This window comes from Canis aureus, chromosome 15 (assembly GCF_053574225.1).
Source record: "Canis aureus isolate CA01 chromosome 15, VMU_Caureus_v.1.0, whole genome shotgun sequence".
Classification (NCBI taxonomy): Eukaryota; Metazoa; Chordata; class Mammalia; order Carnivora; family Canidae; genus Canis; species Canis aureus.
This window is the reverse complement of record NC_135625.1, coordinates 61921052-61947846: the sequence shown is the minus strand read 5'-3', so window position 1 is coordinate 61947846 and position 26795 is coordinate 61921052. Positions and strand designations below refer to the sequence as shown.

The window sequence follows — 26795 nt, the reverse complement described above, 5'->3', positions numbered from 1 at the left end:
TTTGTAGTTCATCTCTGTTCCTTTCTTCCCTTGCTTTTATTCTCTCAAGATTAGTTGACCTTCTTTCATGATATACTTGGATTACTTTCTCTTTATTTTTTTTGCATTTACTGGTTTTTGATTTGTGGTTCCATTAGGTTTGTATATAACACCTTCTTCATATAAGAGTCTATATTAATTTGGTGGTCATTTAAGTTTGAACCCATTCTACTCCTCTCCTCCAATATTTTAGGTATATGATGTCATATTTTCATCCTTTTATTTTGTGAGTCTCTTGACTGACTTTTACAGATATAATTTTTGTGTGTGTGTATGTTTCCTACCCTTCTTACTTTTACTTTTGGTCCTTCTTTCCACTGAAAGAGTCCTCTTTAACATTTCTGTGGGGCTGGTTTAGTGGTCATGAATTCTTTTAACTTTTGTTTGTCTGGGAAACTCTTTTATCTCTGCTTCCGTTATGAATTATAGCCTTGCTGGATAGACTATTCTTGCCTGTAGATTCTTTTCCTTTTTAGTATTTTGAGAATATATCATGCCACTCTCTTCGGACCTGCAAAGCTTCTGCTGAGAAATCAGTAGATAGACTCATGAGGTTTCCCTTGTATGTGACTGTTTTCTTTTCTTTTGCTGCCTTAAAATCCTCTTTCTTCACTACTTTTTACCATATTAATTACTGTGTGTCTTGGTGTGGACCTCCTTAGGTTGATTTTGTTGGGGACTTTCTATGCCTCCTGGAGCTGAATTTCTATTCCCCTTCCCACATTTGGGAAAATATCAGCTATTACTTCTTCAAATAAATTTTCTGACCCCTGTTCTCTTTCTTCTCTTTCTGAGATACCTATAATGTTATTGTGGTAGATGGTGTTGCCGAGTTCCCTGTCTCTTCTCATTTTGCACAATTTTTTTCTTTCACCTCCTCAGCTTCATTACTTTCCATTACCCTGTCCTCCAGGTTACATTACCCTGTCCCTGTTCTTCTACTTCCTCTAATCTACTCTTTATTCCATTTAGAGTATACTTGATTTCACTTATTATATTCTTTCTCTCTGATTTTTTTCTCTTTGTTGAGAGTCTCACCGATGTTCTACACTCTTTTCTCAAGTCCAGTGAATATCTTTCTAATCATTACTTTAAATTCAGGCATATTACTTATCTCCATTTCACTTCCATCTCTTGCTGTGATTTTGTCCTGTTCTTTCATCTCGGACATATTCTTCTGTCTCCTCATTTTTTCTAACTCTTGGTGTCTGTTCCTCTTTGTTAGGAAAAGCAGTTGCAACTCCTGCTCTTGAATGTAGTGGCCTTATGTAGAAGAGGTCCTGTAGTTCTTGGCAGTGTGATGTCTTCTGTTCCCTGGAACCTAATGCTTCAGAGGTGTCTCCAGGTGTTGACATGTGCTGAGCCACTTTTTAATTCAATTCAGTCATCTGCAGTGGCTTTCTTTGCCCCTGTTTGGTCCTTATGGTGTTAGTTGTTCAGTCTGGGCCTACCTTGAGCTTTATTCAGGCAATTTTAATGGATTGTTGGAAAATTTAATGAAAGAGACAGGAAACATACCTGTGTATAGCTGTCACCAAAAAAAAAAAATCATAAACAGGCCATAAAGACATTTTTAAAGTACCAACAACAAATATAATAGAAAGAATCCTGCTCAACACATTCTCTAATCATAACATATTTAAAAAAGAAGTAAATGATGAAAATATTAATAAATTGCTTAATTTCTTGGGATATCAAAATACTTATTTAGGGGTGCTTGGGTGACTCAGTTGGTTAAATATTTGCCTTCAGCTCAGTTCATAATCCTGGGGTCCTGGGATCAAGCCTTGTGTCAGGCTCCCTGCTCTGTGGTGTTTGCTCCACCCTCTGCCCCTTCCCCCAACTTGTGCTTGCTCTGTCTCTCACTCTCAAATAAATAAATACAATTTTAAAAATCTATACTTTTTAAGTAAAAATTAGCTTAGAAAAAAATTTAGAATGCAACAAAAATGTATTTTAAAGTAATAATAATCACAAGTCTGCATAGCAAAATGTGTTAAGATGTGGCCAAAACAGTGTTTAGAAGAAAATGGACTCATTTAAAGGTCTTTAAATAAGAAGAAATAAGAAAGAGATATTAATGAAAAAACTAATATAGTGTAAAATTCCAGAATAGAACAAAGTACTAATCCAAAGCAAAATAGGAAGATAATATAAAAGCATGAATTAATTACATGGAAAATAACTGGTATAAATCATACATAAAATTAAGAGCTGGTTATTTGAAGAGAAGAAAATGGATAAATCTGATAAATATAGTTTAATAACTGTAGAATAATTCTAGTGCATAAGGAGATCTGAATGAATGGATACTCATACATCTTCCATATATCTCTTGGATATCTGCAGCATTTATCAATGAAAAAACATTAAAGTACACACACATACACAAAATCTTAACATTCCCCAAATTAATCTCTTTCCTGGCTTCTTCTCTTTCTGGCTATCAAATGTTGGAAAGGCCTATGTTCTGATCTCTTAGATTCATCCCTACATGATCTCCTCTGGTCCTTTGGCTTTAAAGATAATCTACTTAAATTCAAATATCCAATTTGCTATGTCTACCTTTGATCTTTCTGATGAACTCTAGATGTTAATATTTAATTTCTTACTCAACACCTCTAATTCAGTGTTTTAAAAGCATCCTTCAATTTAAACACTTAAAGCATAACTCTCTACATGCACCTACTCTCAATTTTCTTTCCCTTAGGAAATGGCACCAGAATTCACAGAGTTCCTCGGGTATCAAATCTAGGCATTATGCTTGCTACATCTCTCTCATCTCATCTCATCTCATCTCTTCTCATCTCATCTCATCTCACATGGAATCCATCGAGTAATTCTATTGTTACTATTTTTGAATATACCTAGAATTCAGTTGCTTTTTACCACCTCCATTGCAATTGCTTTAATTCATATGATCATGTCTTGCCTGGATTTTGCAGTAATTCCAATAGGCTCCTAACCACCCTTTCTGCTTTTCAACACCACCTCCTCAGGGGACTGGCTTATACTTTAAAAATATGTCCAGTGACTTCCCATCAGACATAAAGGAAAGTTCAAAGTCTCGCCTCCCATCTCTTGGTTGACTCCTTCACTCCTTTGGCACAAATGTCAGATCACATTATCAAAAATGATGCTACATTACCACTACCTTCCACTTCTCCCCACCTCTATTTCTGCTTCATTTATTCTCACCACCTAAAATTGCAGCATTCTTTTGTATATGTGTTTGTCTGTCTATGTCTCCTTCTGGATACCTGATCAATTCATATACCTTTGTCCTGTCCCCACCTTTATTACTTTTTTAAAAAATTTACTCAGAAACAGCAAGTATATCTACACAAGGGCAGTCCAGATGCCTCAGCGGTTTAGCACCGCCTACAGCCCAGGGTCTGATTCTGGAGGCCCAGGATCAAGTCCCACATCAGGCTACCTGAATGAAGCCTGCTTCTCCCTCTGCCTGTGTCTCTGCTGCTCTCTCTCTCTCTCTCATGAATAAATAAATAAAATCTTTAAAAAAAAAAGAGTATCTACACAAGAAGGTGAAGTGGATGGAAATCTGGAGAAGGTGGTGCATTCTCTGAGGCTGCGGAAGGTCCTCTGTATCATGCATGATCAGAGGCAGGTACAGTGAACACAGTAGTTTGAATACATGCTAGGAATTAGAGCTTTCACACAAAATGAAGATGCTATGACCTCAGTAGAGAACAGCTATACTGATAAATGCCTGCTAGAAATACAGACAAGCCCTGGAAGTACTAACTGCAAACTATAAATAGGAGAATGAGAGTTGAAGTGTGCTTCACCAGACTATCATTCTGATTCCAGGGTGGTGCCAGAATGAATTCTTTATTTTTCAGGTGAGTCTCAATATATAAACAAAGCATGCTGGCTTTCATCCACCTCTCAGGGGAGAATCTTAAAACAAAGAAAGAATTAAAGAATTATCTTATGGTTTCTCACTACCCCAGGTACTGTGAGCATGGAAGTGCTGCAAGAGAAGTTGGGGGATCTCTTGACAGCCTATAATAAGCCTTCCAGGAAATTGGCTGCCCCCAGGTTTAGTTGGGGGAGGAACAGCACTTTAAGTGAATTTCAGTAAGCTCGGGAGGAACAGCCTGGACAGGGGTTCATGTCGTGTAGTTACAGACATTCACAGTCAGCCCCTGGATCATCTCTTTTAGAGAACCACAAAGTGTGATTCTGACCCTTCCCAGGATTGCTTAGGCATTGCAGCATCAGTTAATCTACCAGTCTTTTAAACATAGATAGTACAAATCTAATAACATCCTTACATTTCAAACATAGCATTGGCACCCAAACTCAAACTGCTAAAATCAGTACTAAAATCAAGTGGCATTTGCCAGTTCTATATTTATGGACCAGGTTTTAGAAAATGTACAAGACAATCTGGAAGCACAGTTAAAAAATTTCATTTCAAAATAGGATTTTCTTGGGAAACCCCAGGCTCCAAAAGAGAATTGTCCTGGAGACCCCTTATCAAGACAGCCACACAAGTAGATCTAGAGCAGGGATAGAGGGAAAATATACATTTTCTTAAATCTAGAAATTTCATCTTCTTCAATTAAGAAGAGACAACACCTGGGGACTAGACATAGGAGAATCTGATTTTAGGAACCAAATGATGGGATGAGGACACAATTTCTCTTTCTCCATTGTTAATTCCATCTCCTGAATATAAGCTCTACTTTTACACAGGCTTCTAGCAGCTGTGGGGATGAATCTTTCTCCTTTACACTTCTCAAACCTGGATTAGGCTGGGCTTGGGAGCTTCTCCTAACAGACAGGAATCTTGGACTTACTTTAACCCAGACTGATGTAGGGCACGTGACCATTCTTGAATCAATCACTGTGGCCAGGAGGATACCAGGCACTGATTGATTATAATGGAGGTAATTGCATTGGTGAGGCAGTGTGTGTGTGCGTGTGTGTGTGTGTGTGTGTGTGTGTGTGTGTGTGTGTGAAATGACTCTGCTTACCTTAGGTCAAATGGGACCTGCCCCAAGTATGGTTGTGGAATCAATCCACCTAAACTGCAATTCTAATGGGATATGAGTGGAAATGGCTGTCAGAGAGTTCATTTGAGTTATTCTTAAGTCCTGGATTTCAAATGATTTTTGTTTTATTTTTTGCATTTTTTGTATATTTTTTACTGGAGTTCGATTTGCCAACATAGAGCATAACACCCAGTGCTCATCCGTCAAGTGTCCCCCTCAGTGCCCATCACCCAGTCACCCCAACCCCCCGCCCACCTCTCCTTCCACTACCCCTTGTTCGTTTCCCAGAGTTAGGAGTCTCTTATGTTCTGTCTCCCTTTATGATATTTCCCACTCATTTTTTCTCTTTTCCCCTTTATTCCCTTTCACTATCTTTTATATTCCCCCAATAAATGAGACCATATAATGTTTGTCCTTCTCCAATTGACTTCTTTCATTCAGCATAATACCCTCCAGTTCCATCCACGTCGAAGCAAATGGTGGGTATTTGTCATTTTTAATGGCTGAGGAATATTCCATTGTATACATAAACCACATCTTCTTCATCCATTCATCTTTCGATGGACACTGAGGCTCCTTCCACAGTTTGGCTATTGTGGCCATTGCTGCTAGAAACATCGGGGTGCAGGTGTCCTGGCGTTTCATTGCATCTGAATCTTTGGGGTAAATCCCCAACAGTGCAATTGCTGGGTCGTAGGGCAGGTCTATTTTTAACTCTTTGAGGAACCTCCACACAGTTTTCCAGAGTGGCTGCACCAGTTCACATTCCCACCAACAGTGCAAGAGGGTTCCCTTTTCTCCGCATCCGCTCCAACATTTGTGGTTTCCTGCCTTGTTAATTTTCCCCATTCTCACTGGTGTGAGGTGGTATCTCATTGTGGTTTTGATTTGTATTTCCCTGATGGCAAGTGATGCAGAGCATTTTCTCATGTGCGTGTTGGCCATGTCTATGTCTTCCTCTGAGATTTCTCTTCATGTCTTTTGCCCATTTCATGATTGGATTGTTTGTTTCTTTGGTGTTGAGTTTAAGAAGTTCTTTATAGATCTTGGAAACTAGCCTTTATCTGATACGTCATTTGCAAATATCTTCTCCCATTCTGTAGGTTGTCTTTGAGTTTTGTTGACTGTATCCTTTGCTGTGCAAAAGCTTCTTATCTTGATGAAGTCCCAATAGTTCATTTTTGCTTTTGTTTCTTTTGCCTTTGTGGATGTATCTTGCAAGAAGTTACGGTGCCCAGTTCAAAAAGGGTGTTGCCTGTGTTCTCCTCTAGGATTTTGATGGAATCTTGTCTCACATTTAGATCTTTCATCCATTTTGAGTTTACCTTTGTGTATGGTGCAAGAGAGTGGTCTAGTTTCATTCTTCTGCATGTGGATGTCCAATTTTCCCAGCACCATTTATTGAAGAGACTGTCTTTCTTCCAATGGATAGTCTTTCCTCCTTTATCGAATATTAGTTGGCCATAAAGTTGAGGGTCCACTTCTGGATTCTCTATTCTGTTCCATTGATCTATGTGTCTATTTTTGTGCCAGTACCACACTGTCTTGATGACCACAGCTTTGTAGTACAACCTGAAATCTGGCATTGTGATGCCCCCAGATATGGTTTTCTTTTTTAAAATTCCCCTGGCTATTTGGGGTCTTTTCTGATTCCACACAAATCTTGAAATAATTTGTTCTAACTCTCTGAAGAAAGTCCATGGTATTTTGATAGGGATTGCATTGAACGTGTAAATTGCCCTGGGTAACATTGACATTTTCACAATATTAATTCTGCCAATCCATGAGCATGGAATATTTTTCCATCTCTTTGTGTCTTCCTCAATTTCTTTCAGAAGTGTTCTATAGTTTTTAGGGTATAGATCCTTTACTTCTTTGGTGAGGTTTATTCCTAGGTATCTTATGCTTTTGGGTGCAATTGTAAAAGGGATTGACTCCTTAATTTCTCTTTCTTCAGTCTCATTGTTAGTGTATAGAAACACCACTGATTTCTGGGCATTGATTTTATATCCTGCCACGCTACCAAATTGTTGTATGAGTTCTAGCAATCTTGGGGTGGAGGCTTTTGGGTTTTCTATGTAGAGTATCATATCATCGGCGAAGAGGGAGTGTTTGACTACTTCTTTGCCAATTTGAATGACTTTAATGTCTTTTTGTTGTCTGATTGCTAAGGCTAGGACTTCCAGTACTATGTTAAATAGCAGTGGTGAGAGTGGACATCCCTGTCTTGTTCCGGATCTTAGGGGAAAGGCTCCCAGTGCTTCCCCATTGAGAATGATATTTGCTGTGGGCTTTTCATAGATGGCTTTTCGAAGATGTCGAGGAAAGTTCCCTCTATCCCTACACTCTGAAGAGTTTTGATCAGGAATGGATGCTGTATTTTGTCAAATGCTTTCTCTGCATCTAATGAGAGGATCATATGGTTCTTGGTTTTTCTCTTGCTGATATGATGAATCACATTGATTGTTTTACGAGTGTTGAACCAGCCTTGTGTCCCGGGGATAAATCCTACTTGGTCGTGGTGAATATTTATTTAATGTGCTGTTGGATCCTATTGGCCAGTATCTTGTTGAGAATTTTTGCATCCATGTTCATCAGGGATCTTGGTCTGTAATTCTCCTTTTTGGTGGGGTCTTTGTCTGGTTTTGGAATGAAGGTGAGGCTGGCCTCATAGAATGAATTTGGAAGTACTCCATCTCTTTCTATATTTCCAAACAGCTTTAGGAGAATAGGTATGGTTTCTTCTTTAAACGTTTGATAGAATTCCCCTTGGAAGCCATCTGGCCCTGGACTCTTGTGTCTTGGGAGGTTTTTGATGACTGCTTCAATTTCCTCCCTGATTATTGGCCTGTTCAGGTTTTCTATTTCTTCCTGTTCCAGTTTTGGTAGTTTGTGGCTTTCCAGGAATGCGTCCATTTTTCTAGATTGCCTAATTTATTGGTGTATAGCTGTTCATAATATGTTTTTAAAATCGTTTGTATTTCCGTGGTGTTGGTAGTGATCTCTCCTTTCTCATTCATGATTTTATTAGAGTCTCCTCTCTCTTCTTTTTAATAAGGTTGGTTAATGGTTTATCTATCTTATTAATTCTTTCAAAGAACCAACTCCTGGTTCTGTTGATCTGTTCCACAGTTCTTCTGGTCTCGATTTCGTTGAGTTCTGCTCGAATCTTTATTAACTCTCTTCTTCTGCTGGGTGTAGGATCTATCTGCTATTTTTCTCTAGCTCCTTTATGTGTAAGGTTAGCTTTTGTATTTGAGTTCTTTCCAGTTTTTGAGTGGATGCTTGTATTGCGATATATTTCCCCCTTAGGACTGCTTTTGCTGCATCCCAAAGATTTTGAACGGTTGTATCTTCATTCTCATTAGTTTCCATGAATCTTTTTAATTCTTCCTTAATTTCCTGGTTGACCCTTTCATCTTTTAGCAGGATGGTCCTTAACCTCCACGTGTTTGACGTCCTTCCAAACTTCTTGTTGTGATTTAGTTCTAATTTCAAGGCATTATGGTCTGAGAATATGGAGGGGACGATCCCAATCTTTTGGTATCGGTTCAGACCCGATTTGTGACCCAGTATGTGGTCTATTCTGGAGAAAGTTCCATATGCACTTGAGAAGAGTGTGTATTCAGTTGAGTTTGGATGTAAAGTTCTGTAGATATCTGTGAAATCCATCTGGTCCAGCGTATCATTTAAAGCTCTCGTTTCTTTGGAGATGTTGTGCTTAGAAGACCTATTGAGGGTAGAAAGAGCTAGATTGAAGTCACCAAGTATAAGTGTATTATTATCTAAGTATTTCTTCACTTTGGTTATTAATTGGTTTAAATATTTGGCAGCTCCCACATTCGGGGCATATATATTGAGGATTGTTAAGTCCTCTTGTTGGATAGATCCTTTAAGTATGAGATAGTGTCCCTCTTCATCTCTCACTACAGTCTTCGGGGTAAATTTTAGTTTATCTGATATAAGGATGGCTACCCCTGCTTTCTTTTGAGGACCATTTGAATGGTAAATGGTTCTCCAACCTTTTATTTTCAGGCTGTAGGTGTCCTTCTGTCTAAAATGAGTCTCTTGTAGACAGCAAATAGATGGGTCCTGCTTTTTTATCCAGTCTGACACCCTGCACCTTTTGATGGGGTCATTAAGCCCGTTCACGTTCAGAGTTACTATCGCCAGATATGAGTTTAGTGTCATCATGATATCTATTCAGTCCTTGTTTTTGTGGATTGTTCCACTGAACTTCTTCTTAAAGGGGAATTTTAAGAGTCCCCCTTAAAATTTCTTGCAGAGCTGGTTTGGAGGTCACATATTCTTTCAGTTCCTGCCTGTCTTGGAAGCTCTTTATCTCTCCTTCCATTTTGAATGGGAGCCTTGCTGGATAAAGTATTCTTGGTTGCATGTTCTTCTCATTTAGGACCCTGAATATATCCTGCCAGCCCTTTCTGGCCTGCCAGGTCTCTGTGGAGAGGTCTGCTGGTACCCTAATACTCCTCCCCATAAAAGTAAAGGATTTCTTGTCTCTTGCTGCTTTAAGGATCTTCTCTTTATCTTTGGAATTTGCAAGCTTCACTATTAGATGTCGAGGTGTTGAACGGTTTTTATTGATTTTAGGGGGGGAATCTATTTCCTGGATCTGAATGCCTGTTTCCCTTCCCAGATTAGGAAAGTTTTCAGCTTGATTTGTTCAAATACATATTCTGGCCCTCTGGCCCTTTCGGCGCCCTCGGGAACCCCAATTAAACGTAGGTTTTTCTTCCTCAGGCTGTCGTTTATTTCCCTTAATCTAACCTCATGGTCTTTTAATTGTCTGTCTCTTTTTTCCTCAGTTTCCCTCTTTGCCATCAACTTGTCTTCTATGTCACTCACTCGTTCTTCCACCTCGTTAACCCTCATCGTTAGGACTTCTAGTTTGGATTGCATCTCATTCAATTGATTTTTAATTTCTGCCTGATTGAATCTAAATTCTGCAGTCATGAAGTCTCTTGAGTCCTTTATGCTTTTTTCTAGAGCCACCAGTAGCTGTATGATAGTGCTTCTGAATTGGCTTTCTGACATTGAATTGTAATCCAATTTTGTAACTGTGTGGGAGAGAGGACTGTTTCTGATTCTTTCTTTTGAGGTGAGTTTTTCCTTCTAGTCATTTTGCTCAGTGCAGAGTGGCCAAAAACAAGTTGTATTGGGAAAAGGAGAAAAAGAGAGAGAAAAAAAAAGGAAAGAAAAGAGAAAAAGAAAAAAGAAAAAAGGAAGAAAAAAAGAGAAGAAAAAGAGAAAGAAAAAGAATGAAAGGGAAAAAGGGTGGGGGAAGCAAACAGAAATCAAAAAGAAACAAAAAACAAAAAACAAAACCACGGGGGAGTATCTTCTGATTCTGTATCTTCTGTACTTTAAGTCCCGTGACTTCCCCTGGAACTTGTCCGTCTAGCTGGTCTTCTGGGGGAGGGGCCTGTTGTGCTGATTTTCAGGTGTTAGCTTTTGGGGGAGCTGCTCTGCCCCCTGCCTAGTGCAGGGCTCAGTGGGGGTTGTTTACCCCGTGAGGCCGCAGGAGGAACAATTCCGGTGGCCGGCGGCAGCTCTGGAAACCTGGATTCAGCCCCCACAGGAACTATGAAGCACTCGGCCTGCAGGGCCTGGAGGCTCCGGGGCGGGGCGCTGATCTGCTCAGCTCAGGGCGGGAGCGTCTTTGCCGTCCTGGGCCCTCCCGGCCTCTGCCTGTCCCGGGGGCGGCGGGATCCCTATATATAATTTTTTAATGAAAGGCTTGCCACGATGGGCATGTGATCAAGGAATCTACCAGTTTGCCCTTAATGGCATCATCAGGAAACTGCTGGCTGCCTACAGCATGCTGGATAAAACTCATAAATGAGCAGCAAAGGAGATAGCTTGGAGATCACACTGTTTAGGGTTATAGGGATGTCCTTCAAGATGAGGAATATATTTTAGAACATTGGCTATTCAGTGGTGCTTTGTTTTCCATAGCTAGAACATACTGGCCTATGAGCCCAGGGTCTCTTACTGTAGCTTCTAGTTGTGCAGGTGCTGGGTCATATGGTAGGTGTAGAATTGATTTGGTTAAGTAATATCAGATGGTTTTCTCCAAAAGGCCATCAGCAGTGCTTAATTGCTCCCAGAGCCCCTCATTTTCCACTAACACCTGGCATTACCTAGCTTTCTGAGTTTTCCCCTGTAGTAGGGAAACACAGGTCATGGGTATAGGGAAAAGGCATCATATTTAGGAACCCAGAGAATTTCAGATTCCATGAGTCTTCTTTATTTCTTCATTTCTCACTCTGCATACCAGTGGGCAATGAGAAACTCTCCTCAGTAACAGTTCTTTGAGAGAACAAAGTTCTAGAAATTCTGGGGGCTCTGAGGCTCCTTTGGGGTAGATTTGGAAGAGAAGACACAACTGAACACAGAGAAGTTTGTGAGAAGTTTATTTCACAGACCACAACAGATACTCCAGCCAAGTTTTCTTTGTGGAACCACCCTGGGGGGTAGTTAGACAAGAGCTTCCAACAAGATCAAGATACTGTTATGTTCTTCACCATATAAAAATATTTTGGTCCATTGGGCACCACTGCTTTGAAAGGGCAGATATCTTCTTTATCAATAATGTGGGTCAATGCTATTATTGACATCGTTTCTGAAAGAGAAAGGACAAAGATGTTCTCTGATAACAGTCTAACCCCATTTCTTGGCTTTTCTCCTAGCTTCAGGCACCTCCCCACTAGGGCGCAGTTTCCCCAAATCATTTGCAAATGTATCTCCCTTATTAGCTTTTCTCACACAACCTCTCACCTTTCACGCCTGGGCATAGTCCCCATCTACTCTCCCCTCTTCCCTCCTTTGTCTCTACCCTTCTGCCCCAACACTCTGCTCCACATCTGGAGTCACATCTTTCTTTATGTTTTCCCCCACCCTAGCAGATCGTTCTTCCCTTGAATGACCCCTGTACTTACTATTGACTCCGAAGTCCCAGTAGAAAGTTCTTGGATTACTGTCACAGAGACAGGCAGTGTAAACATAGTTAAAAGGCCCTTCCATTGGATTGCGACTTAGGAGGGAACATTGAATCTGAGGAGGAGGAGGTGGGAAGAGAGGACCTTGTGTTAGTCTGGGGAGTTGTAAAGGGAGAGAAAGATAAGGGAATCTGAAGAAAGAGGAGGAGGAGGAGGAGGAGGACAACATCCTTCGTGCACAAAGAACAGGTACAGATATAGACCAGAGGCACCGTGGAGTCCAATTTTGTAGTATCATTTTGGGAACTAAAGTCTATGTGAGAAGATTTCCTGTCAACATGTCTTCAAATTCCTGCTATAGCGCTACCACGGGGCTTGGCTCTGATGGGAAGAGTTAGTGAATTGACAAGACAAGGAGACCACATTCTGGGGCAGCCTTCATCTGGGGAGCAGATTTACTTTGGTTCCCTGGCTAGGGCTTTCAGGAACCTGTCTGTGACCACAGCTTGGCTTTTGCGTAGGGAGGCCAAAACCAGGACTTGTTGCCAGAATCGTGCTTTGATGACTGAAGTGACAGCTCTCAGTCTCTCTTTCCTCAGCTGTGAGAGGGAAACAGTTACCTACCAAACTGTTGGTTAGATTAACAAGCAAAATCTCGAAGGTAAATTTTCTTTTTCCTTTTTTAATTTGAGAGGGCTTTACAATTTGAGATATGTAAGCTTCAGCAGCATCAGGAAGCTTTTGTCTGATTAGTGTCCAGCAAGGGGGTGTTATCCTGGGGTGTATAGACCCTCAGGGGTCTGTAGATAGAATTCACTGAGTCTGTGAACTCGGATGGAAAGAAATTGTATCTTTATTAACCCGTCACTAAAATTAAGTGTTCTGTTACGTCATCAACAATCCTCAGTGGCATTAGCCGTAAGCGTGATTTTATCATGGAGAGAAACGTAGATATGTTTGCATCACTTATAGGTTTATATAACTCAGAATATTGCCTGTTCTGATCACTACCTTGAACCCAGGGACATTATCATGAGGTTGCATGGTCATGGCCAGGGCCGTCTGCCCATCTCCTGAGGCTTGCCCAGCTAACTGGCAACCGTGCACCGAATAGCCTGTCAGCTACAAACGGTGTATTCAAGCATTCCCACCGTTAGAATTTTACTTTGGAGATCCTGGTGTTTCTTTCAAGAAACCTACCGTTGCCTGGTTTCCCTTTTTATTGGCATTTACAACAGTTTATTCCAATGGATTAGAATTTTCAGCACTTAAATACTCAAAACAAAAAAATCCAAATCCGTTGGAATCCACTTGTCAAAACCCAGTACACAGTAGAAGCTACTTATTCAAGGTGAGCAACAAGAGCAACAAGAGCCATTACATAGACAATCTTTATAAAATAAAATTTAACTTGTTTACATTTTAAATATATTGCCTTTTTAGCTAATGTACTGATAAAGAATGTAAATAGTACCAGCTTAAAAGTTATTTGTTTGTTTGTTTATTTATTTATTTATTTATTTATTAAGCTCCAACACAGGGCTTGAACTCAGGACCCTGATATCAAGACTTTAGGTGAGATCAAGAGTTAGACACTTAGTGAAATGAACAACCAAGACACCCCTCAAAAGTTTGTTTTTAATAATCCGATCACTGTGTTTCATGATGGTAGTTTCCCTGTATAATCCAATGCATTTCAGGCACACATTTAAAAGCAATTTTCTGATATGTTCCCTAGACTTCACGAGACCAGCAAAATGCTCTACACCACAAATGTTTAAGTACTGTGGTTTGCCGTAAATTCTCTTCAACCTTAAAAAATTATACAATGTGGGCAGCCCGGATGGCTCAGCAGTTTAGCGCCGCTTTCTGCCCAGGGCATGATCCTGGAGACCCAGGATCGAGTCCCATGTCAGGCTCCCTGCGTGAAGCCTGCTTCTCCCTCTGCCTGTGTCTCGGCCTCTCTCTCTCTCTCTCTGTGCCTCTCATTAATGAATAAATAAAAAATCTTAAAAAAAAGATTATACAATCTTTATAATCCAATACACGATTGAGAGTATAATCTATTTTAAATATGTGATCCTAATACCTCACTTGATCAAAACTTTGCTTGTAAAAACACAATTGTTTAAAAAATGAGGGTTCGGTACTAGAATCTTCACACATAGAAGACTTATGTTTTCTTAGCATTTAAAAATATGAAGATGTTTTTATAGACAGATTTTTTTTATATTGGAAGCTACAAATAAATATTGATTAATCACAAGCACACCTGGATGGCTCACTTAGTTAAGTGGCTGCCTTTGGCTCAGGTCATAAGAGCTCCACTGGCTGCCTGCTCAGCCAGGAGTCTGTTTCTCCCTGCCACCCTCCTCCTTTCACTTGTTCTCTTTCTTTCAGATAAATAGGTAAAATCTTTTTTAAAAAAGTCTAAAAAATTGGTTGACCAGACTAACAAAATTTCCCATAAATTCTAATTTGCGATATCATTTATTTTATGAGATTCCTTGTACCTGGGTAAGTTTTTAAAGATTGCCTTTTTATTGTAATTAGCATTGTTCTTAAAATATAGTCCTATTAGCCACAGCAGCACAGAATTATTTTATGTGGGATGTTGTTGATTAAACACATTTTTTTTTTATACTCATCACTTTCTCAGAGGTAGAAACAGACTTTTATTATCATCACCAGAAACTACCATGATCACAGGACTTTTATGCACACATTCTCATTCCTTTTGTCACCTGTGGTTATGATAAATAAACAAAATTGAAAGATTATGATGTGGCTCCCTTCCACCTCCAATCAACATACAAGGTGCAAATTCTTGAGGTGTAAACAGACAAATCTGACAAAGCAGCTATGCTGTTCTTTACTCAGTGACCAGAGTCTTTCTCTTACAGGTATGGGGCCATGTCTAGGACATATTCTAATGAATAGCAATCCTCATGCTCCTAATTTTGTTTTTGATTTAATCATCATACTTAAATCTAATTTGAGTTAGGAAACTCCTGTAGGGAAACACTCGTGCTGCCTGAGAGAGTGCTATTCTAGAAAGAGGCAAGGGGAGACATCTGGGTCTTGGCCCTAGAACAGTGCCAGCTAACAAGGGGCAAATTGTGTGTGTGTGTGTGTGTGTGTGTGACAACACATGAGAAGGCTGCTGGCAGTGAGGAGAAGGACACACTCTTCCCTGGGGAAGAGTCTCCATGGACTAAACCGGCACAGGTCCCTTCTCCTCATGGCCCAGACAGCCAGACAGGAGCGATAGTGCACAGGCGAGTCTCAACACACATTTCCATTTGAGAACCTCTGATCTAGTAAAAGGATTGGACCTCCCTCCCACAACTGCTGAATTAGAGAAAGTGGTGAGGAGAGTGTGGGCTCCTTGTTGAGAGGAGGCTGGAACAAGGATGAACCTGTGATGATAGAGCAGAAGAGCAAAGAGAGGGGTGATAAACACAGCCTCTGCTCAGAGCTTACTCTAGAGGAGGCAGTCGTATCCCATGTGTTCTCGGCACCATACCTCTTCTGCCCACCTGCCTCAAACCACTGGATGAGGGTGCAGGTTTTTTTGTCAGAACCTCCTATCCCACCCTTCATCTCGAACAATCATGCCCAGGACTTGGAGGAATTCTTACCTCTCCTCCCCCAGCCCTTATGCCTTTTCCTCTCTTCTCCCTCTTAGCTGGACTTTTCTCACTACTCATTCCTTCTTTCCTTCTCATCCTTCCTATACCTCTCTGGACCAGGCTCTCGTCTGTAAAACAAGAATAGTAATCTGCCCCAAGATCTGATGATTGTTCTGAGGCTCGAGTAGCATAACATGTGTGAGAATTGGGAGCATAAGGATTGTTATTCATCCTATTATTAAGTATAATATGCAACATTAAACTGAGAGATTAGTCTAATTGTATTCATAACTAAGGAGTCAGATTTTTCTTGAGTTCACTTCCCCAGGCCTCTACTTACCACCATACATTCTCTCAATTCTGTTTGAACTATAACTGTCACAGAGATTTCTTCATTTGGTGCTGCTTTTCTGGGCATCTGCACTTCCATTGATAACACTTTTCGGCTGGTTATGGGAAGAAAGAAGCAGGACAGAGATCAAAGGTCTGCCCACAAGAGATCGGGGCACAATGAGCAGAGCAGAGGGAACAGGGAAGGTGCAAGGGGAAGGGAATGATGAGATCTGAATCATTTGCTGAGCATCATAACCCCTGGGAATCTTTGGTTCTTGTTTGGTTCGATTATTTTCTACAGACTTTGTTTTGTTTAATCAACTTTGATGCTTTATTTATTTATTTATATTTAAATTCAATTTGCCAACATATAACACCCAGTGCTCATCTCATATGCCCTCTTTAGTGCCCATTGAGCATCGTCATTTTTTCCAAACAAAATCCTGCAGGTTCTATTGATTGTCCACTAAGTGGGAGGGTTCAAGTCATCATTAGTACAATATTCCGTAACAACAGAATCCTATTAAACTATAAACATCTTAATGCACTGGAGGAATTTTGAGTCATCCTTGAGCTCTTCCTTCTTTGGTTCCTGGTGGGGCCTAAGAATTTGTATTCCTGTATGTCTGCAGTGAATTTGGACACATGACCGTATTTGGGAGCTTTAGATGCCACCCTACTTTCAAGGCACATAACACAATCTGATGGGAAAAGGAAATGGAGGCAGAGAGAAGTCAAAGATTCTTCTGTCATGGAGAACTGGTTTCAGGACCAGGAAAGTTACTTTCTGTCTCCCGGAAACTCCTGGCTGAGCTCCTTTGGTGTTGGGTGGGACAAGAGGGAATTCAGGTTTTTGGCTGCAATGCCTTATGGTCTCATTTTCCTAGAATAAAACATCTCTGATTTTGGAGATACTTCATTGCTTGTGCCAGTTACTCTGGTGCTCAGTGCACAGGAAAGGCGTGTGAAAATTCCTGTCATTTGTAAATGAATTTAGGATTCATAAGATGATCCACTTAGCTAGAATGAGTGATTGGATCAGCTTGCCCAGAAATGAGAAGCTTCCCGAAATGAGGGCCTTTCAGTGCTAACACCAAGAAATTCCTGGGCAAACAGGGATGGCTGATCACCCTAATTAGCACAGCTTATTTCGACAACTGCTGCCCCCTCAGGGCTACACGGGGTGACATTTATCTCTGAACCTGTCCCTACTCAAGGTTTTTTAGGACGCTGCCTGCACTACACCGACTTGTCAAAAACTCTGAATGGTTTACTCCAGGACAGGGTATCTAGTTGTGTCACAGAGGGTACCATCAGAATCACAATCCAAAAACCCAGCATTTAAGACCATACTTCTATAGAGAAAACCCTCTAGAATTTCTAAGTGTCCTTGCTTCCCCCAGACCCTGGCTCCATTTCCGACTTCATTTTGCCTAGTTTTCCTGCTTGCTTCAAATATGTACCTTCAATGATTTGGCTTCTGAAATTGTGCTCCTGGGTCCTAGTGTGGGTAGTGGGGTGAGTGTGTACTTGCTTTTGTCTCTGGGCTTCAGAATAGGACAGAATGTCTAAGCTGCTGGGCTAGCTCAACCTTGGACTATGGTATCAAGGCTCAGTGATCAGGGCCTCTGATCCTTTAGTGAGTCCTGCCAAAACTGCTCAAAGCTATCATTGGAACTCATAGACCTGCTAAACCTTCTGTTCTAGGAGGCAAGGTATGAGAATGTAAAGTTCACTGAGCATAAATCTAATAAAGGTAAAGACTATGGACAGGATGTGGACCAGAGCCATAGAGCAAGACTGATTGTTAACTACAGGCTTTATACACGCTGGGAGCCATGTTTCCCTGGACAACCTAAAAGCACCAAGTGAATATAGGAGGGAAGTTACTAGAGCTTCCTAAGAGGAGAGAAGTGGGACTTGACATGGGATTTATGAGATTCCCTAAGACTAAGTTTCAGGGACATCAGGAAGGGATAAACAGATTTCCAGGCTAGGTTAGGAGCCCTCCCTGAAGGGATTTTTGTGAGGGAGAGAAAGGCTTGGCTCACGTGTCTTCCTCAGCTTTGTTGGTCCTGAACTGCAGACAGAAAGCCAGGAGCAGAATGGCAGGGCCGGCTCTGAACAGGAGCTGGAGAAGGTGCATGTTGGAGAAGACAGGATGTGATGTCCTAGAGAAGTACTGGCCCCGGTGCCCAGCATACTCCTTATATGCAGATCGAGGAAGTGGGAGAGTTGCCAAGAGGATCCATGTGGTCAGTTACCCAATTATCCTTCCCACCCATGCCCTTTCCTTGTTGAGCTAAAGTTTGTTTTTCTATGGAAAAAGTCAACATTCAGCTATTGTTACAGATTGGGAGAGGAGTTAGATTATCCTTCCTTATTTACTTAGCATCCAGAATTTCTCAGAATGTGCAGGACCTCAAAAGACAGAGAAGCTTTTTCTAGTTTACAGAACTATTTTCTTTTCCCTGCCTGCTGTATGTAGCCTTAAAAACAGTGTGCTCTCCTAGTCTCTGAGGCAGAAAACCCAACCTGTGGTAGCAGATTTCAGATCACAGCTATAGGACATCTTTGCTTAATCCCCTTGTAGTAAGTTCAAGAGGAAATGTTCTTCAAAAAAATTTTATAGGGCTCCTAAGTTGATCAGGATTCTCCTAGGGGCCACCACCAATCATGAAAGGGGAGAAAACTAAAGGTGAGCTGCTCTAGATGATGGGGAATTAAGATCATAGAACTGGGTGACACGAATATGTCATGATTGTTGAGTCCTTAACATTAGAGGCTGTAACACACACACACACACACACACAAATGTGTACACACACATTTTATTGGTTCTATTTGAGCATCCCAATACAGCTGGTGTTTGAGAAGGGATAATAAATGTTGAAAGGGTTGCAACAAATATTGGTTGGAAGTGTATTTGAATCTTTGGGGTGAAATCAGGTTCTAAACTCACAATATAGTAGGCATTCCAGATGGGAAGGGCAGATGGAGAGTAGAGAAGATAAGGCAGCTGGGCATGTGGTACTGGATTTTTTATGTCATTTTTGCTGGGCTTCAAGATGCTTCAGTGTTGCTTCAGTAGATGATAAATTCCTGGGATATAAGACAGATTATTATCTATGGAACATAATTTTGAGAGGCACTGCATGATGATATTTATGTATGTTTTAGTTTAAAAATCATTATATTTTTAAAAGATTCTATTTATTTATTTGAGAGAGACAGAGTGAGAGCATGAACAAGGGGAGAGGGAGAGGGAGAAGAAGAGGCAGTCTTCCTCACTGAGCATGGAGCCAGATATGGGGCTCAATCCAAGGACACCTGAGCCAAAGGCAGACACTTAACCAGCTGAGCCACCCAGACCCCCCAAAATCAGTATTTTTAAAATGATGGTCACATATTGGTCAAGGGTATCATGGAAATTGATACCAAAGAATAATGGAACATGGTGAAGATGCTTACAGGCTGTTTTTTATCTTTTATTCCATCATGTATTTTTGATTATAGGACTTCCCAGTATTTTAGTCTGATGTAAATGTTTGCAGATATTTTTAAAACAATTTTGACTAAATCAGCAATAACTATTTATGCTAGCAACTGATATGGTTTGAAGGCTAATAGCCAATAAATCACTGCAACATAATTTCAACTGCTACCCACACTGCATTGAAGATCTGAATGGAGATGAACAGTATCAGGCAAACCTTGGTTTTAGTTTGGTTTTAGGAACTACACAAGTCCACCGGCAAAAATCCATGTGTCCTGAGTCTGTTCCACAGTTGACTCAAAGGCATCACTATTCATGGGGTTGAATATATCTGAAAAGATCAAAATTTCAGAGGGAAGATAGAATCTCAGCAAGTGGTGCAGTTCTATAGATGGTATGTTGGAAAGTTTTCAGAATGTTATTTATGACAAAAGTTTGAGGATAATATCTTCTTCTCCTTGCTATTTTTTTTCTCCTTGCTATTATTTAGAAAACTAATCTTTAGATGCCTCCTGGGGGAGAAAATGAAACCAAAATTTTCATGTCCTTTAAGTAATGAACAGGTCTGGTAGGTTTCAAAAAACAGAGTTTGATAAAATCAGATTATAAACAACTGAAGAGGCTCATGGAAGAGAATGTGCAGGTGCAAGGGGAAGGGATTAAAGTTTAAAGAGAAGCTTGCCATAGGCTAAATTTGCAAAGAGAAAGGTGGTCCTAAACCTGACAGAGGTCACAAAAAATAAAGATAAGAAATGACCAACAAAGGGAGTTAAAGAAGCGAATGCACAGTGAACACGCATACTATGTGTATGACACTGTGCTATATGTAACATATGTAAAACATATGTAAAATGTTTTTTTACATGTATTTATTCAACTCAAAACAATGCTATGGAATAGATTGACAGCTTTATTCCATTTTACAAATGGAGAAATGGAGGCACATAGATAAATATGCTGAATCCAAGTCACATAGCCAGTAATTGGTGGAGCCAAGTTTGGATCCACATTTAGTGGAATCCAAAAATTTTGTTTTACAATATTGGGAATCTCTTTCAGAAATAGAATGCAAATTTTCAAACATGAAATACAAATACAGGACTTTGGGAGAGGTTGTAAGGTGCCCTGAGACTTCACATCACTAACTTTATGGTGGATACATCTTTGGATGAACCAGAATTTGAATGCAGGCTACTCCACTGCCTGCCATTGAGGACAAGGCCCCCGTGAGGAGGCCCAAACACTAATAGAGTCCCAAAGAAGGAAAATACAAGGCCTACTATAAGCAAGCATTTATCTTCCAGAGCTGACCATGATAAGGTGTTTCCTCATAAAATTGATGTGAACATCAATTAGCATCCATCCTTTTTTTATGAATTAATCTTTCTACCCATCATCTACCTAGTTTTTGCATCTTTTTTTTTTTTAAAGATTTTTTTTTTAATTTTTTATTTATTTATGATAGTCACAGAGAGAGAGAGAGAGAGAGAGAGGCAGAGACACAGGCAGAGGGAGAAGCAGGCTCCATGCACCAGGAGCCCGATGTGGGATTCGATCCCGGGTCCTCAGGATCATGCCCTGGGCCAAAGGCAGGCGCCAAACCGCTGCGCCACCCAGGGATCCCCTACCTAGTTTTTTTCAGATAATCTATACTACAAATATTGATTGAGCACCTAACTTTACAGAGAGGTTTAAGGTGATGGGCATACAGAAATGAATAAGATAGAAAATAATGGGTGAGGCAGTCAAAATAACAAATTTAATAGGATGTGATAAGAATTGTAATATTAGTTTCTGTTTAATGAGGACTATTAAGCATTTTACAGGTTTAACCTAAATGGAGTGGGCACTTGTACGACCTGCTTTTGTCCATCCATAGATTTTACAAAGCATCCAAGCAAACACACCTAAAAATGATAAAATAACAATTTGATTCAGAAGTTTTAAATAATATCAAAGTTATTTACTATCGTTATACTTTCGGAGATATGGAGAAGTTTTACACATTACATTCCACAGACATCCTTCTTAATGTCTTTCTCAATCTGCACATTTTCCTCTTAAAGGTAGCTGCTAGAGAGTTCTGTGTCTCTTGTCAGTGTGCTGCTATACCCTCCACCATGGTGTTTCTCCCATTCTCAATACTTCTTATACACTGAGTACTTTTGACATCTGACCCTCCCTCCCCACTGTACAAGACCTCAGGAGTAGGAACTGTTCTAATGGATATGCAGTGGAGCTTATTGTGATTTTACTACTTAGATTTTTTTGTGATTACCACATATTTTCTGGATATCATATATTCCTTTTTGTAAGTGCCTATTCAAGGGGCTCAGCCATTTTTCAACTGAGTTGCTTGTCTTATTGATTCTAGGATTTCTGTATATACTTCTTTTCATTCTTTTAATGATGTCTTTTGATGAATAGATGCTCTTAATTTTAATGTTTACATGTATCCTTTTTTTCCTTTATGATTAATTTATGGTTAATTTTTTTTCTCTGCTCCAAGTTCATGAAAATACTAATTTTATCTTCTAGAGGGTTATTTTTTTGTTTCATTAGACATTTAGATCCACTGTCCTCTTATAGATGGCTTTTTGTGTTTGATGTGAGAAGGAAACTAAGATTATTTTTTTCCATGTGGATTTTCAATGATCTCTATGTTGTTGAAAAACATATTTTTCTCATAGTTTTGCAACTTCATTACAAATTAGATATCCATATTTTGGGTGGAGGGATAGAGAGAATGGGAGAGAGAATCCTAAGCATGCAATATTCCCAGTGCAGAGCCCAAAGTGGGGCTTGACCTCACAACCCTGGGATTATGACTGGAGCAAAAATCAAGAGGGAGATCCTCAGCCACCCAGGCACCCAAGTATTGATATTGTTCTATTTGTTTTCATCATGCCAATTTCACACTCTTTTAATGATTACAATGTTAAAAAAATTACTCTGGCTGTCTCAGTTAGTAGAGTATATGACTCTTGATCTCAGGGTTTTGAGTTCAAGCCCCTTGCTGGGTATGGAGACTACTTAAAAAATAGTGTTAGGGGGGAGGAGCAAGATGGCGGAAGAGTAGGGTCTCCAAATCACCTGTCTCCACCAAACTACCTAGAAAACCTTCAAATTATCTTGAAAATCTATGAATTCGGCCTGAGATTTAAAGAGAGACCAGCTGGAATGCTACAGTGAGAAGAGTTCGCGCATCTATCAAGGTAGGAAGACGGGGAAACAGAAATAAAGACACAAAAGGCCTCCAAGGGGGAGGGGCCCTGCGAGGAGCCGGGCTGAGGCCGGGGCGAGTGACCCCAGGACAGGAGAGCCCCGTCCCGGAGGAGCAGGAGCTGCACCGACCTTCCCGGGCGGAAAGGGGCTCGCGGGGAGTTGGAGCAGGACCCAGAAGGGAGGGGATGCCCTGGGGCTCCCCGGGGACAGTAACAGCAACTGCGCGCCGGGGAGAGTGCGCCGAGCTCCCTAAGGGCTGCAGCGCGCACGGGGGACCCGGCGGGACCCGGAGCAGCTCGGGGGGCTCGGGCGGCGGCTCCGTGGAGGGGGCTGCGCGGCCCCGGGAGCAGCTCGGAGGGGCTCGGGCAGAGGAAGAGGCTCCGTGCGGAGGGGGCTGCGCGGTTCCAGGAGCAGCTCGGAGGGGCTCGGGCGGCAGCTCCGCGGAGGGGGCTGCGCGGCCCGGGAGCGCGAATCCACCAGCGCAGGCTCCGGAGCACAGGGCGCCCGGACACAGCCCAGGATCCGGCCTCCCCCGGGACAGGCAGAGGCCGGGAGGGCCCAGGACAGCGAGGATGCTCCTGCCCCAGCTGAGCAGATCAGCGGCCCCGCCCCGGAGCCTCCAGGCCCTGCAGACGGAGTTCCTGCCGGAGCTGAATCCAGGTTTCCAGAGCTGCCCCGCCACTGGGGCTGTTCCTCCTGGGGCCTCACGGGGTAAACAACCCCCACTGAGCCCTGCACCAGGCAGGGTCAGAGCAGCCCCCCCAAGACTAACACCGGAAAATCAGCACAGCAGGCCCCTCCCCCAGAACACCAGCTAGATGGACAACTTCCAGGAGAAGCCAAGGGACTTAAAGTACACAGAATCAGAAGATACTCCCCGGTGGTTCTTTTTTTGTTTGTTTGTTTTTGTTTTTGTTTTGTTTTGCTTTTTGATTTGTTTCCTTCCCCCACCCCCTTTTTTTTCTCCTTTCTTTTTCTTTCTCTTTTTCTTCTTTTTTTTTTTTCGTTTTTTTTTCTTTTTCTTCCCTTTTTTTTTCTCTTTCTCTTTTCTTTCCTTCTTTCTCTCCTCTCTTTTTCTCTTTTTCCCAATACAACTTGCTTTTGGCCACTCTGCACTGAGCAAAATGACTAGAAGGAAAACCTCACCTCAAAAGAAAGAATCAGAAACAGTCCTCTCTCCCACACAGTTACAAAATCTGGATTACAATTCAATGTCAGAAAGCCAATTCAGAAGCACTATTATACAGCTACTGGTGGCTCTAGAAAAAAGTATAAAGGACTCAAGAGACTTCATGACTGCAGAATTTAGAGCTAATCAGGCAGAAATTAAAAATCAATTGAATGAGATGCAATCCAAACTAGAAGTCCTAACGACGAGGGTTAACGAGGTGGAAGAACGACTGAGTGACCTAGAAGACAAGTTGATAGCAAAGGGGGAAACTGAGGAAAAAAGAGACAAACAATTAAAAGACCATGAAGATAGATTAAGGGAAATAAACGACAGCCTGAGGAAGAAAAACCTACGTTTAATTGGGGTTCCCGAGGGCGCCGAAAGGGACAGAGGGCCAGAATATGTATTTGAACAAATTCTAGCTGAAAACTTTCCTAATCTGGGAAGGGAAACAGGCATTCAGATCCAGGACATAGAGAGATCCCCCCCTAAAATCAATAAAAACCGTTCAACACCTCGACATTTAATTGTGAAGCTTGCAAATTCCAAAGATAAGGAGAAGATCCTTAAAGCAGCAAGAGACAAGAAATCCCTGACTTTTATGGGGAGGAGTATTAGGGTAACAGCAGACCTCTCCACAGAGACCTGGCAGGCCAGAAAGGGCTGGCAGGATATATTCAGGGTCCTAAATGAGAAGAACATGCAACCAAGAATCCTTTATCCAGCAAGGCTCTCATTCAAAATGGAAGGAGAGATAAAGAGCTTCCAAGACAGGCAGCAACTAAAAGAATATGTGACCTCCAAACCAGCTCTGCAAGAAATTTTAAGGGGGCCTCTTAAAATTCCCCTTTAAGAAGAAGTTCAGTGGAACAGTCCACAAAAACAAAGACTGAATAGATATCATGATGACACTAAACTCATATCTCTCAATAGTAACTCTGAACGTGAACGGGCTTAATGACCCCATCAAAAGGCGCAGGGTTTCAGACTGGATAAAAAAGCAGGACCCATCTATTTGCTGTCTACAAGAGACTCATTTTAGACAGAAGGACACCTACAGCCTGAAAATAAAAGGTTGGAGAACCATTTACCATTCGAATGGTCCTCAAAAGAAAGCAGGGGTAGCCATCCTTATATCAGATAAACTAAAATTTACCCCAAAGACTGTAGTGAGAGATGAAGAGGGACACTATCTCATACTTAAAGGATCTATTCAACAAGAGGACTTAACAATCCTCAATATATATGCTCCGAATGTGGGAGCTGCCAAATATATAAATCAATTATTAACCAAAGTGAAGAAATACTTAGATAATAATACACTTATACTTGGTGACTTCAATCTAGCTCTTTCTATACTCGATAGGTCTTCTAAGCAAAACATCTCCAAAGAAACGAGAGCTTTAAATGATACACTGGACCAGATGGATTTCACAGATATCTACAGAACTTTACATCCAAACTCAACTGAATACACATTCTTCTCAAGCGCACATGGAACTTTCTCCAGAATAGACCACATATTGGGTCACAAATCGGGTCTGAACCGATACCAAAAGATTGGGATTGTCCCCTGCATATTCTCGGACCATAATGCCTTGAAATTAGAACTAAATCACAACAAGAAGTTTGGAAGGACCTCAAACACATGGAGGTTAAGGACCATCCTGCTAAAAGATAAAAGGGTCAACCAGGAAATTAAGGAAGAATTAAAAAGATTCATGGAAACTAATGAGAATGAAGATACAACCGTTCAAAATCTTTGGGATGCAGCAAAAGCAGTCCTAAGGGGGAAATACATCGCAATACAAGCATCCATTCAAAAACTGGAAAGAACTCAAATACAAAAGCTAACCTTACACATAAAGGAGCTAGAGAAAAAACATCAAATAGATCCTACACCCAAGAGAAGAAGGGAGTTAATAAAGATTCGAGCAGAACTCAACGAAATCGAGACCAGAAGAACTGTGGAACAGATCAACAGAACCAGGAGTTGGTTCTTTGAAAGAATTAATAAGATAGATAAACCATTAGCCAGCCTTATTAAAAAGAAGAGAGAGAAGACTCAAATTAATAAAATCATGAATGAGAAAGGAGAGATCACTACCAACACCAAGGAAATACAAACGATTTTAAAAACATATTATGAACAGCTATACGCCAATAAATTAGGCAATCTAGAAGAAATGGACGCATTCCTGGAAAGCCACAAACTACCAAAACTGGAACAGGAAGAAATAGAAAACCTGAACAGGCCAATAACCAGGGAGGAAATTGAAGCAGTCATCAAAAACCTCCCAAGACACAAGAGTCCAGGGCCAGATGGCTTCCCAGGAGAATTTTATCAAACGTTTAAAGAAGAAATCATACCTATTCTCCTAAAGCTGTTTGGAAAGATAGAAAGAGATGGAGTACTTCCAAATTCGTTCTATGAAGCCAGCATCACCTTAATTCCAAAGCCAGACAAAGACCCCGCCAAAAAGGAGAATTACAGACCAATATCCCTGATGAACATGGATGCAAAAATTCTCAACAAGATACTGGCCAATAGGATCCAACACTACATTAAGAAAATTATTCACCATGACCAAGTAGGATTTATCCCTGGGACACAAGGCTGGTTCAACACCCGTAAAACAATCAATGTGATTCATCATATCAGCAAGAGAAAAACCAAGAACCATATGATCCTCTCATTGGATGCAGAGAAAGCATTTGACAAAATACAGCATCCATTCCTGATTAAAACTCTTCAGAGTGTAGGGATAGAGGGAACATTCCTCGACATCTTAAAAGCCATCTATGAAAAGCCCACAGCAAATATCATTCTCAATGGGGAAGCACTGGGAGCCTTTCCCCTAAGATCCGGAACAAGACAGGGATGTCCACTCTCACCACTGCTATTCAACATAGTACTGGAAG

General features: G+C 41.0%; 2 protein-coding genes across 15 annotated transcripts in view; one reads left to right on the top strand and one right to left on the bottom strand.

The window, feature by feature from the left end:
• LOC144285016 (uncharacterized) overlaps window positions 1-26795 on the top strand; it is a 293890-nt gene that overhangs the window by 134687 nt on the left and 132408 nt on the right. The gene's annotated exons all lie outside the window — the stretch shown is intronic.
• LOC144284999 (prolactin-inducible protein homolog) lies at window positions 11475-18193 on the bottom strand. The gene is made up of 4 exons (XM_077850212.1): window positions 18033-18193; window positions 15989-16094; window positions 12017-12131; window positions 11475-11700 (listed from the first exon to the last, which is right to left on the bottom strand). The coding sequence occupies exons 1-4, from the start codon at window positions 18125-18127 to the stop codon at window positions 11579-11581; spliced, it is 438 nt and encodes a 145-aa protein (XP_077706338.1). The 5' UTR covers window positions 18128-18193; the 3' UTR covers window positions 11475-11578.

Coding starts and splice junctions, on each gene's coding strand:
- LOC144284999 (XM_077850212.1), bottom strand. CDS start 18,127: ATGCACCTTCTCCAGCTCCTGTTCAGAGCCGGCCCTGCCATTCTGCTC. Junction 16,095..18,032: donor AACAAAGCTGAGGAAGACAC/GTGAGCCAAGCC, acceptor TCCCATAACCAG/CCGAAAAGTGTTATCAATGG. Junction 12,132..15,988: donor AATTGAGAGAATGTATGGTG/GTAAGTAGAGGC, acceptor CCTCCTCCTCAG/ATTCAATGTTCCCTCCTAAG.